This window comes from Meleagris gallopavo, chromosome 21 (assembly GCF_905368555.1).
Source record: "Meleagris gallopavo chromosome 21, MGAL_WU_HG_1.1, whole genome shotgun sequence".
Lineage (NCBI taxonomy): Eukaryota > Metazoa > Chordata > Aves > Galliformes > Phasianidae > Meleagris > Meleagris gallopavo.
This window is the reverse complement of record NC_139424.1, coordinates 8619227-8633890: the sequence shown is the minus strand read 5'-3', so window position 1 is coordinate 8633890 and position 14664 is coordinate 8619227. Positions and strand designations below refer to the sequence as shown.

The following is a 14664-nucleotide window of genomic DNA, read 5'->3' as shown; positions in this document are numbered from 1 at the left end:
CTGTGCAGCTCAGCCAACCTTCTCAATCAGCTCAGATTCTGCTCTCAGGCATTGCCTGGGCTCAGTTCCCAGCAGGTCAGGGTGGGAACAGTTTGGATTCTCTTGCTGTTGCCAGCTGGTGCTCTGCTCCCTGAGTGGCTCATCAAGGCGGAGGGATGAATGTTCCCCAGCTGGTGCACATCCAATGTCAGGCTGACTTTGTCCCACAGAAGAATGGGTAACCCAATGGGAAGGAAGGAGGGAAATAGGCACTACGTAAAGCATTGCTTGCAAAGTGGCCCAGTATCAGCACTGCTCTCCAGAATGCCACGCAGAGAAGGTGAGTGCAAACCCTGGGGAGGTGCAGCCCCACAGGAGAAGGTCTGGGAGGACAGTGGAGGGACTGAGCCCAAGGGAAATGGGAAATGGGCACAGGACACAACTGAACAAAGGCATGGGCAGAGAAGGCAGCAAGTGTGGAGCAAAGAGTGTGATAAAGAAGGCAGGACAAAATTGATAATATGAAAACAGAAGTAATGATTAAGAAGGGAAAGTGTTTACCCAAGAGGTGTGAATGCATGAAGCTGCCAAAAAGCTGCTTGTGTGCTGTCAGTTCTGGGTACCAGAGGGCCTGGAGGAAGAAAGCATGGCTGCTTGCTTCTTTTGCTAATGAGCATTTTGTGTCTGGTGATGCAGTTGTCATACAGCACGGGCACCTGGCAGAAACATGACAAAGCCCTTTTATGACCGATATGTTTTACAAGGCTGAGTGATAAGTCCACAGTTCAAAGACGTTTTGCAGGGGAATTCCTGCACATGAGGATCCATGGGCTGTCTCAAAGCTTTAAAGGGCCGCCTTTATATCCATAACAACTGCCACCTCTTTCTTGGCAGAGCAAAGCCATATCGCCGCACTTAACTTAGAGTGCGGATGCAGGTACAAAGGAAACCTCCTAGATCCCAGCATTACCAAAAAGGCCTCTGGATGGACGCTGGAATATAGACAAGCTATTTAAGCAGTATCAGAACTGCTGCTTGTCGCATGTGTAGTAATAACACCAAGTTGCACAAGAATGCCCAGCTTCAAACATGCAGTGTTTCCAGACCGGCTCTGCCAGTCTGGTGAGGTGGCTGCATGCGCTGAAGATTTGGGCAGGAAATCTCAGGACTGTGCTCCCTGGGCGCTTCTTTCCTGCGTGACACTGGGAAGAAAGCGTCATTTCTGCCCTGTGGATGGCACATGGGCCACCCTTTGGAGGCTCTGGGCAGGTTTGGTTGGGTGGAGCTTGCCCAACATGCAGGTTTGTGCTGTGGTGATGGGCTCAGCAGAGCTGGGGTGGGGTTCTGACCAGGCAGTTATTTTTCCAGCCCAGGGATTAAACTTACAAGTCAAAAACCTTGCACAGACACTGCAGAGCTGTCCCAGCCCAGTGTTTGTGTTCATGCAGAGATGTACAAATCACAAGCCTCAGTTTTATATTCTCATTCCAGGAACTTTGACTTATTTGTATATCCTGCAAAATTAATTCCCCTTTCTGTAATTAATATGCTGCTTCAAATTAATTCTTAATTACAGATAAATCACAAATCCACACACTCAACTGTTATGCTTTTCAAGTAATAAAAGAGATCATTTGTCTTCTTCAGATGAACAGAGACCAACTAGCACACCATTTCCCCTTTTATGAAGAATTCATTTGCCTTAGAAAGAAAGCCTTTAAAAAAAAAACATTGGAAGGATTTCTTGAATAGGGGATCAAAGCTCTCACACTGCTGGAAACCATTTTTGCTAAATAAGATTGGAGAAAAAAAGTAAAAGTTTTTTGGTAGTGATTGGGATAACAGCACCCTCGGGAGGGACAAGGACATGGGGTCAAGAAGTTGTGACCAGGTTAGCAACACAGGGAACAGAAGGAGGGGACAAAAGAACAGAAAGTGGAAATGGACAGATGAATGAGGAAGCGTGTTCCTTTGCTGAAAGAGAATAGATGCAACATCAATTCATACTGGGAGCTGGAGGACGAGGGCCTGTTAATGGATTGAGGGACACAGCAGGGATCAGAGGTCATGAGTGCGCTCAGCCAGGCTAATTGACTGTTATGTGCATATTAGTGATGATAATATAGTAGGATACTGGGATGTGGGCAGCAGATACGCAGAAGTGCCATTGATGAATGTGGTCCTACGTGGGCTAAAAAAAACCATACCAAATAAAAAAAAAAAAAGATACTGGCTTTCCTTGGGAGGGGGTTCCACAGCTATAGGTGAACATCCCCGATCTGACTGTGCATGGACTAAATCTGTCCACCACATTTGCTTTGCAATTGTGCAGGTTTTTACCTTAGCCCCACCTGTGGGACGTGGCCCTGACTAATATTGAGGGGAAATGCCCAGCAGACCCATGGGATCGCAGCCCAGCTCCCTGCTTCAGGCTGCCAGTGCTCCCATCCTGCAGCAGCCTCATGCATGAGACAGAGATGGGATCACTTTTGGGGCTCAGGTGCAGCTTTGAGCTGAGTTTTGTGGCACTAAGACCCAGCCCAGCAAGCTCTCCTAAGATAGGATTGCCCTGCTACACAAGGCTGTTGGATTGCAGAAATTCACAAATCACTTCAGGGCTGTGCACTCCCATGCACCCCACATACTCCGTAAAACTTCAGCTGGTCATCTGCTGTCAGCACTGACTTGGCAATTAGTGTCGAGTAATTGATAGAGAAGCACCAGGGAAGCAAAGCTAAAACTGATGCTTTCACAAGAGCAGTTTTGCTTTGCATTCATTCAGGTTGTTTTAACTTCACGTTTTCAATTTCTCCTTTTCTGCACCAGCAGTTGGGAGCAAGCTCCAGTTCTGCTCCCTCCGAAGTCCCACCTCAGTGCAGAGCTCCTCTGCCTGGCCACAAAGGCACTTCCCAGCCAATTGATGAAGAGAGTAGTTCCCATTTCCTCACTCTTGAATCTGCTGACAGCATCTCTTGGGGAGTGATGGATACTGGAGATGATTTATAGATCTTTGTTACACAAATTCCTCCACATTCTTCCTTGTCCTCACACAGCAACCATCAGCCACCTCTCCCAGCAGAAAAGCAAGAGCTTCAGCCTGGGATCAGCGCAAAGGACGCTCCTTTGGGTCTCTCCTGCACTGCTTTACTCTCTGTGCATACAGCAGCAGCTGCAAGTGGAGATGGGCACCAAGGAGGGACACAGTGGTGTGCTGTACCCACCCACTCATGGTTTCTGCACAGCTGCTTTCATCCCTCTGCTGGGAAGTCAAAAGGTTGGCCCAAAAAGAAAAAAAAAAAAAAGTGCTATAAATCAGGCAGATATGGGCTGTGGGGAGGATCTTGTTAATGCAATTTTTCATCTCAAAGCTTGTAATTAAAATAATGAATGTTATAGGAGGAACAGCCTTGCCTGGATGTTCTGGGGCTCTTAGACTTCAGTGATGTAGATGTTTGGCCCTTGAGAATTTTATTATGCGAAATGGTTTTTGTAATGCTGATATTACGTTGCTTAATAGGATTTGCTTGTTCTACCTCAAGCACACAAGGAAAGATATCTGTATAATTTGATCTGATACAAAGTACAAGGAGACTTACCTTTACTACTGTGTCTCACGACTTATCATAATGAATAATTACATTAATTAGACAAGTTCTGATTTTTCTCTGATTGTCCTGAACAGCAGAGCCAGTTGCTCTGCTGCTGGTGTTTTGCTTCTAAAATAATTTCTTTAAGCACAGTTGCATATACATGAGGTGAAACTGTATCGGTGTGCATCAAAGGTTAAATAAACTCTGCCTCTGCCTGACTTTGAGGTAGGTATCACTGGAACTGCTACACTGCTTTGTGCCAAATGTGTGTGGGAATCTATGTCAGTGTGAGTCTTAAAACCAAGAGCACAGTGCAGTATTCCTGGCTGCAATGGGTTTGACTCTGGCCAAGAGAGAACACGCTCAATCTTTCACACAGCAAGGCAGAGCCACTTGTTGCAGATCACAAAGGGACTTCCTAGACAATTGATGAAGACAATGTAAAACCAGGGATGATCCTGACAGTGAGAAGATGAGAACTAATAAACCACTGGGTTTTCTCCTCAGAAATATGTGGGGCCCAAGTTTGCAGCTCTGAGAGCAGTGTTGGTGCCCGGTGGACTGATGGTGTCTCCCTGTGATTGATAGAAGAGCACTTTGCCCACCAGCCCTTTGAGACCAGCTAATGATACTGTAAATCATGACAGCACAGACATGTGCGAACAAAAACTTCTTACAAAAGCTTTTGTCCCTTCATTTAAATGAGCTGCTCCTTTAAAACAGGCGCAGCAGTCAGTGTAATTAACTCACCATCAGAAATACACAAAAGGACAAAGTGCTGTGATGAGCCTATAAAGATGTAGAACAGCTTTACAGCTCACATTCCAGATTTGATATTTCTGATTCATTTGGATCTCATGCAGATGACCTCAGCCTCAAGGCTGAGTAATGCTTAAAATTGGTTCAGGAACCAAATATATCACTTCTCACAGCTTTCCTCCTCCGCCCTCTCACCCAAAGCTGTGTTCTGATTGCAAACAGACGGAACCTGGGCATATGTTTGGATCCCACTTTCTACTATGAAAGCCAGACACTTGCGGGGTGCTCTCTAGCTCCCCCAATCTACGAAACCTTCTGGTATCGTTCATAAACAGAACGTGAGAGTCACGGAGTAACAACGCCCGCCGTGCAGCGGCTCGGCGCGATCCGGTCCTCCGGCACCGTTCAGGGTCTCCGAGGGCTCAGCTCGGGCCGGCCCACAGCCGTACCCCGGCCCCGAGTTGCACTGCGCTGACAGAAGGCGGTACAGCTTCACCAAACCTCCCCCAGCCACGGCGCTCCGCAGCGCGGTTGCCATGACAGCGGGGTGCCGCTCCAGCCCGCCCCCGCGCTCCCGGAAGTGCATTCTGCTTCCGGCGTTCCGCTTCCGGTGCGCCGCGGGGAGAATCGGGAGCTGGTGGCGGCATGGAGGCACAGGAGCTGTTCCGCCGCTTGGGCGCCGGGGCCCGTTTCGATGTGCGGCGCTTCGGGCGGGACGCGCGGCGCTTCGGGGTGCGGAGCTACCGGAGGGGGGGCTGGGCGGGGCCCGAGGCGGCTCAGCGGGGCTCCGGGCCCGTTCCCGTCCGCTCGGTGGAGCCCCGCGCGCATCCGCGGCCTTGTGGCGGCGCTCGGGATCCTCACCGCGTCTCTCCGGGTTTGTCACCCTGTGCCTCGCTACCTCCTCCAGGTGATCCGGGGAAGTGGCGGCACACCGGAGAACCTCGACTTCTTCGGGCGCAAGGAGGGAGCCCCACTGGGGTCCGCGGGGAAGCAGGAGGATGGAGCGGGAAGAAAAGATGTGGAGATGGCAGGGAAGAGAAAAAGGACTGCAGAAAGTGGTAAAAGGAAAAGAAAAAAGATACAAGGTATCTATGTATACATGTACGTGATAGAGTACCCTGACAAAGTTCATTCTTGCTTCGGTTTGCGTTAAATGTGCAGAAATTGTGGATTACTTGACTGGGAAGAAAGAGGTCTCTGGCTTCTTTGGCTCCACAACATTAGAGCTGATAGAACAGCTGCGTTGTGATTCGGTGATGAGGTTTTGGGATGTAATTGTTGTCTTTGTTCCATTCAGTGGCAGTGAGACAAAAAAGGTTTTGAGGTGTCCTTTTTGATTAGATTTTACCAATGGAAGCTTTGTTTTTTTGAAACTTCCAGAAACAGTGTCAGTGCCAGAGCTGTCAGAAAGCAATGGGATAATGTGGATGTCCTCTCTGGAAGCAAAAGTCAAAGATACAAAAGACAACAAAAAACCTACTGCAGAAAAGCTTGAACGTTTGAGAAGGGAGAAGGTAGGACCGCATCATTCTAGTGTAGCAACTGATTGCTTGTTTTCTGTGGGTGTTGCATCCAACAGTTGAGGTAGTTTATCCTGGGAGGAGTGTGACTGAGTATGGGGAAAATAACCCGAAGGTGAATTCATATGCATTTAGTTTTATGACAGAGTTAAAAGATGAACTAAAGGAAGAGTGTATCTCTTGCCTTTTAGATAAACCGTTTCAGAAATCAACACAGGATTAACGTTCAAGGGACAGATCTTCCTGACCCGGTTGCCACATTTGATCAACTTCAGAAGGAATACAAAGTTCACCCCAAAGTTATTGAGAATATTCAAGCTGCTGGCTTCCAGGTTCCAACGCCAATCCAGATGCAGGCCATTCCAGTCATGCTTCATGTAAGTCTTACAGAATCATATATTATTATAGGTGCGTGGCAAAATTTGGAAAGAGGTCTCTCTTTTTAGAGTCCTGTCATTGGTCAGTTGTACAGCTTTAGAAACGTATCAAAGGCATCACATTTCAAAATGAGCTATGAAAGATTTTTGGTCTGTGCTTTTACTAATGTGCTTGGGATTAGTTTCATAGTTTTTTTTGTTGTCGTCGTTTGTTTTTGCCTTGTCTTCTTTGAGTAGCATACAGTGTCCCTTTTTTGTGTTCTTCCAGGGTCGAGAACTTCTAGCTTCTGCTCCTACAGGGTCTGGAAAAACACTGGCATTTTGTATTCCTCTCTTAACACACCTGAAACAACCCATGAACAAAGGATTCAGAGCCCTGATCATATCGCCTACCCGGGAACTTGCTTCCCAGGTGCGTACTGTGGAGAAAGAAATTATTTTCAAATGTGTGTATTTGCTCATTTATTACGCTCCGTAAACTACATAGCTTTCTCAAATCCTGAAATCTGATTGATGTTTGAAACTTTATTGAGGGATGCCTGCAGTTTTTCAGGTTACAAAAGCTAATCATCTTAGTTGGAAAATTTAATCTGTGTTGCTGTTTTTTCAGACACATCGGGAGTTGGTGAAATTGGCTGAGGGGACAGGCTTCAGAATCCATATGATCCAGAAAGCCTCTGAAGCAGCAAAGAAGTTTGGGCCCAAGTCGTCTAAGAAGTTTGGTAACTGTTTTCACTACTGAAGTGCTTTTTGAAAATTTCAAAAATGTCATTGACTTTGCTCTTCTGGCTGATGTTGGTTTTAAGGAGATTGTTAACACCACTCAAGTTATACAGTCTATTGCTCAACACTAAAAAGGAGCTTGTGTGGAAGAAATAGGGAGTGAGCCTGACAGTGAACCTTCATAAATTGTAGGCTTAATATAAGGTAAATATTACAGTAGATAGGGCTTCAAAGAAGAGGACAGTGGAACTGATTTTAGTATCTAAACTATTTCCACTGAAATTTAACAGCCACACCCGTAAAGTCTTGTGGTAATAAAAGACATTCGCAGCCTTTTTGCAATATCTTCTGCTGCTTAAATATTACCCTAAATGAATTGCAACAGTGAAGTGCCTTGTCCTAAGCCCAAATGAACAAATTTCTGTCTGATTGGGTAGGAAGATGTTTCTCAATGCTCTGCTAAAGTCTGTTTTGTCTGTTCTAACATTTTGCTGCTTTTTTTGTTTTGTTTTGTTTTGTTTTAAAATAGATATACTAGTTACTACTCCGAACAGACTCATTTATTTACTGAAACAAGATCCTCCAGCAATAGACTTGACCAGGTACTATATCAAATATGGTTTTGCTGTCAGCTCTGCTACTGGGAAGTGGATGTGTGCATGGTCCTCGTGTCTGTAAAGTTCCTTAGGCCTTTTGGCTTCTCTGCAAATAACTCTTACAAAACCTCTTTGTTCCTAGTGTGGAGTGGCTGGTGGTGGATGAGTCAGACAAACTGTTTGAAGATGGAAAGTCAGGATTCCGAGAGCAATTGGCCTCCATCTTCCTGGCATGCACGTCCCATGTGGTGAGAAGAGCCTTTTTCAGCGCAACCTTTGCACGTGATGTGGAGGAGTGGTGTAAACTCAACCTTGACAGTATTGTTCTGGTGTCTGTTGGTGCAAGGTAGGTGTGCAGTCACGCTTTGATTCTCTCTTTTTTCCTTTGCCTGTTACTTCATTGTCAAATGAGTATTAACCCCTTGGAGCATGTACTGATGAAAGTTTGTCTTGCATGCAGTGTTTCTCACCCACCCACCACATAATATTTATATATATTTATTGGGTTTCTGATTTCAGAAACTCGGCAGCTGAGACGGTGGAACAAGAGCTGTTGTTTGTTGGATCTGAAACAGGAAAACTAACAGCAATGAGAGAGCTTGTTAAAAAGGTAATTTGGAGTGATTGAGTGCATTCTGCTTCTGAACTGAGCCATGTCTTCTGTCTCTCAGAGGTTTCTCTGTGGTACATGTTAAAGCATTGTCCAGATCTCCTGTACCAGAGGAATGTTACTCTCCCTGTGAAATTTTAGAGAATTTTCCATTGTTAGTTATATATTTGAGCCCTGCTAGGGAGTAGTCTGCATGAATGGTGCAGCTAATTTTAGTAGGCAGTGTGAAAGGGGTTGTTCATATTGAGTGAGGGAAAAATAGTTTCTGTGGATTAAATTACAGCCTGATTAAATGAAGAGTAATTCCATTGAAGGTAGTGGAGTTGAATTTGCTTATGTCCCAAAGATTTTTGCTAGTTAAGAAAATATAATCCTCTAAGATGTAAATACAGGGTTCATTTAAGTTGGTAGCAGCAGAGTCTGCAGCCAGCAACAGTAGGAAGAGGGCTTGAACCTTATAGAAGCGTTCTGTTTTGCAGGGTTTTGCTCCCCCAGTCCTTGTTTTTGTACAGTCTATTGAGAGGGCTAAAGAGCTTTTCCATGAACTTATTTATGAAGGCATCAACGTAGATGTCATCCATGCAGACAAAACTCAACAACAGGTAGGAGGTTATAACGTCTTTCCCAAAAATGCTTTACAATACTTGGTATTTCCTTTTTAAAATGTAGCTTCAGGTAAGTTTAACAGTAATTATCTGCATGTTTTAGTTTAGAGATTTAGTTTTTTATTGATGTGACAATTTTCAGGAAAGAAGTTTGCATCAGACTGCTAGTTAGGATGTTTCCTAGTATCTTTCTCTTTTTTTTTTTTTTTCTTTTCTTTTTAGAGAGATAATGTAGTACACAGTTTCAGAGCTGGGAAGATCTGGGTGCTCATTTGCACAGCTTTACTAGCTCGAGGGATTGACTTCAAAGGAGTAAATATGGTTATTAATTATGATTTGCCAACCAGTGCAGTGGAGTACATCCACAGAATAGGTGAGTATTGTTTGCAAAGTATGTTCTTTTCCATAGTTTGTAGATCTTCAATGGAGAAACTCTTATGCATATGTGAAAATCCTGACAGCAAGACTCCTCTGTTGCTACAGCATTGACTCATTTGAGTCAATTTATACCTTGTCTCAACTTTCAGTAAAAAAGAGTTACTTTTTGTCAGGCTTCTATGGACTTTCTACACTTAGACCTTTCAAGTGTAGTTGTTGTTTTCATGCAGTAGAAATGATCTTTTGAGATCAGCTGCGTGGCAGTGTGCTTAGTATGTTAACATGCGCTGGGAGGCCTGGGCTGTGAAGAGGAGTAGAATAAAGATATTTGAAGAAAAACCTCTGATCTGTTCAATTTGTGTTTTGACAGGTCGTACTGGAAGAGCAGGACACACAGGGAAAGCAGTCACTTTCTTTACAGAAGATGATAAGCCTTTATTGCGAAGGTAAATTTCAAACAAAAATTTATACAAAGAATAAAGCATATTTTTGCTATAGTGTCTGCTGATCTGTGTGGTTCTTTCTAATGCCACACACCTGGTGAGCACGGTGCTGCTAGGCTCTGGAAAACTCACCTTGATACAGAATGCTCTTCAAGAATTCAGAATTCACCTGGTGAAGCTGTAAGGTGTTAACAGTATGGGAAAGCCTGAAACATTTCAATTTTAAGGTTTTGTTTTGAAGCTTTTCACTAATGCAACAAGTGAGAAACCAGCACTGCTTTGCTACATTGTTATGCTGTAAACAATGGCATACTTCATGGTGTTTTAGAGTGAAACTTTGTATTCTGACTTGAACCCTTCTGAGGGGGGAAGATTCAAGACTGTTCAGCTGGCTTTGCTCCTCTGGTTTTCCCACAGTTACTGCCAGTGCTAATCTCTTCCATCCTCTCCTTTTCAGTATAGCCAACGTTATTCAGCGAGCTGGCTGTCCTGTGCCAGACTACATAAAGCACTTTCCCAAGCTCCAAAGGTATGTTCATTTGAATAGATTACCAGTTTGTCTTCCATTTTAAAATCCTGCATGAGGGCTGGTTGGGGTGTGAGGGTTGCACAAGTTACTGTTGCAGTTCAGCTGCAAAAGGAATCTTTGACAGAGCTGCGATGGTGTGTTTTTCCACCTAGACAAAAAAAATGGAAAGATAAAGAATTCTCTAATATAGAGAAGCTGTTAGTTCCTGGAGAACAGGGAGTTCCCTGAAATACGTCCCAGGCTTCCCAGGCCTGCACTCATAATCAGACTTCCAGTACATGAGAAAGTTACCTTAAAATGGTGTGTGGGTGAATGGATAGATTGGTAAAGAGTATTTCTTAATGCTTTATTTTGACTGATAATTTTTAATAGTTTTCAAAATTAATTTCAAATTTTGTGTTATTAACTGTAAGTATTAAAATGAAGTTTGTTTGAATGCCATGGAGATAATGTGGCTGAACTGACCCCGGAATAAATGCTGAAAATACATTCAGACCAATAAATACATTACAAACTAGTACAGGTTTTCATTGTCTGTTTTATTGATTTTGAATATTATTTTTTTATCGTTTAAAATCACTTAATCTTTTACTAAATATCATTCTCAGCAAACAGAAGAAGAAATTCATTAAGAAACCACTAACGAGAGAAGCAATTTGTACCACTCCTCAGTGCTTCTTAAAAAAAGACAGAAGAAAAAAGTAAGAGTGTGTGTGTGGAGGGTTTGTGGTTTTTTTTGTTCTTGCTTTTTCTTTAATTTCAAAATGTCCTTTATCCAGAAAAGGCCCAGCAAGTTTCCTCCACTATAACCAACGTCTCGTTTGGACACACCAAGTCACAGCGCTTGTAATGTAGTGGCTGTGAAGTATCAGTATCTGCTACTGGAAATTGGGTTAATGCCATGAGTTCACCCTACATGGCTGTATGTGAGAAGACAGCATTACAGGTAGCTCTGTAACAGGCTGTAAAGCTGTCCTAGCAGAATTCCAGAACCCACTTCTCTTCTGGGAAAGAGCTTGCTTTGTTTTTGTCATGTGAATCATATAATGGCTTGGGCTGGAAGAGACCTCAGTGATCATCAAGTTCCAACCTCCCTGCCACAGGCAGGATAGGCAAGTATTAATACAAGAAATAAATCTTAAATTGCAATGGCTAGAGCTCACAAAATAAGGCTGGCTGGTGCGTAGCAATTTTGTATGGTAGATTGCCATTGTTGTATCTTCAGATGGTTCCTACTGAAGGATTTACGTTCAATTACTCTACTATAAAGCAAAATGTCTGGTGTCTATTATATTTCTATTATATTCTTTTATTTTTAATATGCGGTGTTCAGCTGCCTTGGTCTATGCTGTCTTTTTTGTAGGAGAACTGCAAAGGAAAATGTTAAGGAAAAAAAGAAAGTTAAGGAAGTTACAAATAACACTAATTTGAAGACTGCTTCAAAAAGCTGAACAGTGGCAGATGGCTCTTGAGCTGGGACTGACACCTGTGCCCATGCTGAAGAATGGACGAATGAAGATGATGGCAAGGAAAGAAGAGTATTTCTTCCTCTTTCCTTCTGCGTGAGGTGGGATGTTTACATGCAAGAAAGTCCCTACCAAAATATGAGTAGAGGACTCCTGAACGCTTCTTATAGGAGTGAATACTACTGAACACTTCATATTAATGAACAATTGTTCGAAAGGCTGTGTTACTGTCACTTTTATATTACTGCTTGGAACTGCTGTCAGTTCGGTGTTCCCTAAAACACCTGTCAGACTCACAGAAAATGCGGGTTGTGGGGGAAAGAGAGGGAGGGGTACTGCTAGGCCTGGGAACTGCAGCTGGTAGATGCTTCCTTGGACACGTTTTTGTAAAAATGCAAAACAACACGAATAGAGGAAGTGCAACCTTCCTTCTGCTTTAGGGATAATGGATCTTTTAGGTGCTTTTGAGTCTCAGTAATTTCGTGTCGTTTGAGCCTCGCAGCAGAATAAATGAGGTCGTAAAGGATTCTAGTGGAGCCGTGTCCGTTTCTGCAGTCGCTGAGGGACACGCTCTCTGTGTCTCGCACTGAATCCATTCGGGCGTAGATCGCAGCTCCGCTCCTCCTCCCGCCCTCTCTCTGAGGGGCTCCTCCTCTTCCCGCCGCCCGGGGCCGGGCTGCACGCGGGACGAGGCGGCGCTGAGGCGGGCCGCAGTCGGGCCCGGCCCCGGAAGCGCGGCGGCTCAGCTGACCGCCGGGCCGGAGCGGGAAGATGGCGCTGCGGGCCGGGCCCGGCGCGGCGGGCGGCGGCGGCGGTGCGGCGGGCGGCGGCGGAGCCGGAGCGGCGGGAGGCGCGGGGGCAGCCGGGTCGGTGCGGCGGGGCGGGGCCGCGAGGGGGAGCGGGGCCGGAGGGCTGCGGGGGCGCCGAGCGAGGGGAGGAGGCCGTCGGGCTTAGGCGCGGGGTTGAGGGACCGCGGAGGAGGCGGGGGTCGGGGCCCGGGGCGGCCCGCTGTGCCTGGCTCTCCGGCCTGCTGCCTCGGTGCGAGCCGCCCGCCTGCCGCTGCTGCCGCTGCCTTCCGAACGTCTCTCTTTCCTGGTTCCTGCGGGGCCCGCAGCCTCGCTGGGTGCCGGCAGGGACGGCCGTGCTGGTTCACCGGCGCTGCGGGCGCGGTGTGAGGTGGAGGAACGGGGTCGGGTGAAAGGAGGGCGATGCTTTCATTTCAGCCGGGCTCTGGTGTTTCCTGGAGCTGAGTTGCTCCTTTGAGGTCCGAGGGCCGGTTCTGCAGCGCGTGTCGCTCCATAAACCCGGCACGGCTGCGAAACGGCGGCCTCAGAGCAGCGCTGCCTGCAAGGAGCGGACGTTCGTTTGTCAGTCAGCTGAAGGCCACGACGGTGCGCTCGTCGCAGAGCCTTTGTTTGTTTCCCATCGGTGTTTGGTTGCTTTGAGAGCGAATCCGGCGGCAGCGGTTCACGTTCTGTGCCGGGAGGTTCGTTAATGTGGATTTCTGTGTTGAAATTTGCCACTGAAAAATACTCCGGTGTATCCCGTAGCACGTTGGTAGAATGCGACTTTACTCATTGGGAAATGGGGGAGTCGAAAATCTGCTTGTGGATAGGAGTGCATTGTGTGCAGACGGAGCTGTCGCAGGAACACACAGATTCAGCAAAGGAGTTGCTCCTGTGGTTTGATCGAGGCTGACTTTTGGTTTTGAAGCTTCCCATTTAAGGTACTTAACCGGTAGGAACGTACGGATTAACAGAACTCTCACAATAGCAGTGCTGTAGGGTAATTGCTTTGCTTTCCTTATATTTACTCTGTCTTGTGCAGACCATCTGACACATAATGTTTTCTTACTGTGTTACATCAAGTATTACATCTAGTTGCATCAGCCCTGCTGGTGGGGGGGCATCTGATGTTGAGAACAACAGAAATCTCTGCAGCTGCTTTTAAATCCTTTGTGGAAGTAATGAGGAATAAGAAACCCCATTGAAATGGCACGCTTGGTGGTAGTCAGCTGCTCTAAATAACCAAGACTGTGAGGTATTCCACTCTCAGGAAAGTGCATTTGGGAATTTTGGAGTTTGCCACCAAGTAGCTGGAATAAACACTCTTCTAGCCTTCAAGAAGCATATTGGTCCTTACAGATGTACTTAATTGTGCCCGTTTTACTTTGTTTTTTAAAGGCAGTCCTGTTGTTGCCTGCTTATTCTTATAATCAGTTCTATTATTTTGAGGTACCTGGATTTAAAATGTCTTTTTTTTTTTTTTTTTTTTTTTAAATAAAGCTGCTCCTGGTGTTGTTTCTATCAGCACGGTTTATCAGGTTCTGTGGTTTTCTGTCCTGCCTCTGCTTTGTCTCAGCAGTGGCTGAGAGCTTAATTCCAGCATTGCGGATCAGCTGCTTTAGCTGGATGTGACCATACCTTCTGTGTCCCTGGAAAGCAGTGTGGAAATAAGGCTTCTGGTTTTTGCCTTTAGAAATGTGATGAGGATTGAGCGTCCGTGCTGGTGGCAGCTCCCAGCAGTGGCACAGCAGAACCACGAGGAGAGCTGTGCTAGGAGCTTGCTTTGCCGCTGCGGTGTAGCTTCCTCTTCCAGTGCCCTCTCATTAGTTTCAGGGTTTGTTTATTTATTTATCTTTCACTGAGACTTATAAATAAATCAGGAGTTCAGTAGAAAGGGATAAATATTTTATTGCCTGTCCTTTATTTGCTTCCAACAGGCAGTGGTACCTTGCTACGCTTGTTCGAGTTACATTACGTTTGCTAATTTGGAAGAATTCTTTTTGACCAGATTCCCCGACAAGAAAGTGCAACATAAAGCCATGAACACTTTGTGATACTTGTGAGCTTTTCAAAATGAACTTTAAATATTTTATAATTCAAAAGAAACAAGGCTGGTGTATTTTTAAGATGCGCAGAACTGCTTTGTATGCAGGAGCTGAAATTACATGTGGCTTCAGAGGATCTGTGGCTGAGGTGGCACTCTGTGCTGACAGCCTGGAGATAATCAGCTATTTCCATAGGTGAAAAGAAGAAGCCGAAGCATTGAGAAGATTCCAAGTTAGAGACTGAACTGAGGAGTGCTGT

General features: G+C 45.5%; 2 protein-coding genes across 13 annotated transcripts in view; both read left to right on the top strand.

Annotated features, from left to right (window-relative positions):
• Positions 1–65: 65 nt before the first annotated feature.
• Positions 66–12101, top strand: DDX52 (DExD-box helicase 52). 5 transcript variants are annotated; one of them, XM_010722000.4, is made up of 15 exons: positions 69–319; positions 5236–5413; positions 5709–5842; positions 6040–6225; positions 6494–6637; positions 6836–6947; positions 7478–7550; positions 7687–7890; positions 8064–8154; positions 8634–8756; positions 8982–9132; positions 9508–9583; positions 10038–10109; positions 10718–10810; positions 11473–12101. In XM_010722000.4, the coding sequence occupies exons 2-15, from the start codon at positions 5353–5355 to the stop codon at positions 11558–11560; spliced, it is 1608 nt and encodes a 535-aa protein (XP_010720302.2). In that variant the 5' UTR covers positions 69–319; positions 5236–5352; the 3' UTR covers positions 11561–12101. The 5 variants fall into 5 exon arrangements, with proteins under 5 accessions (XP_085097222.1, XP_010720302.2, XP_085097220.1 ...); XM_085241094.1 differs by lacking the exon at positions 69–319 and adding an exon at positions 4903–5060; XM_085241095.1 differs by lacking the exon at positions 69–319 and adding an exon at positions 4903–5060 and having other exon boundaries at positions 10889–11510.
• A 166-nt stretch (positions 12102–12267) lies between these two features.
• SYNRG (synergin gamma) overlaps positions 12268–14664 on the top strand; it is a 36171-nt gene continuing 33774 nt past the window's right edge. For 3 of the 8 annotated variants that reach the window (XM_085241088.1, XM_085241086.1, XM_085241085.1), the window contains exon 1: positions 12268–12441. In XM_085241088.1, the coding sequence (XP_085097214.1) occupies positions 12347–12441 (95 nt within the window). In that variant the 5' untranslated portion in view covers positions 12268–12346. The remainder of the gene's footprint in view (positions 12442–14664) is intronic. The other 5 variants (XM_085241092.1, XM_085241091.1, XM_085241090.1 and 2 more) reach the window with 2 other exon arrangements.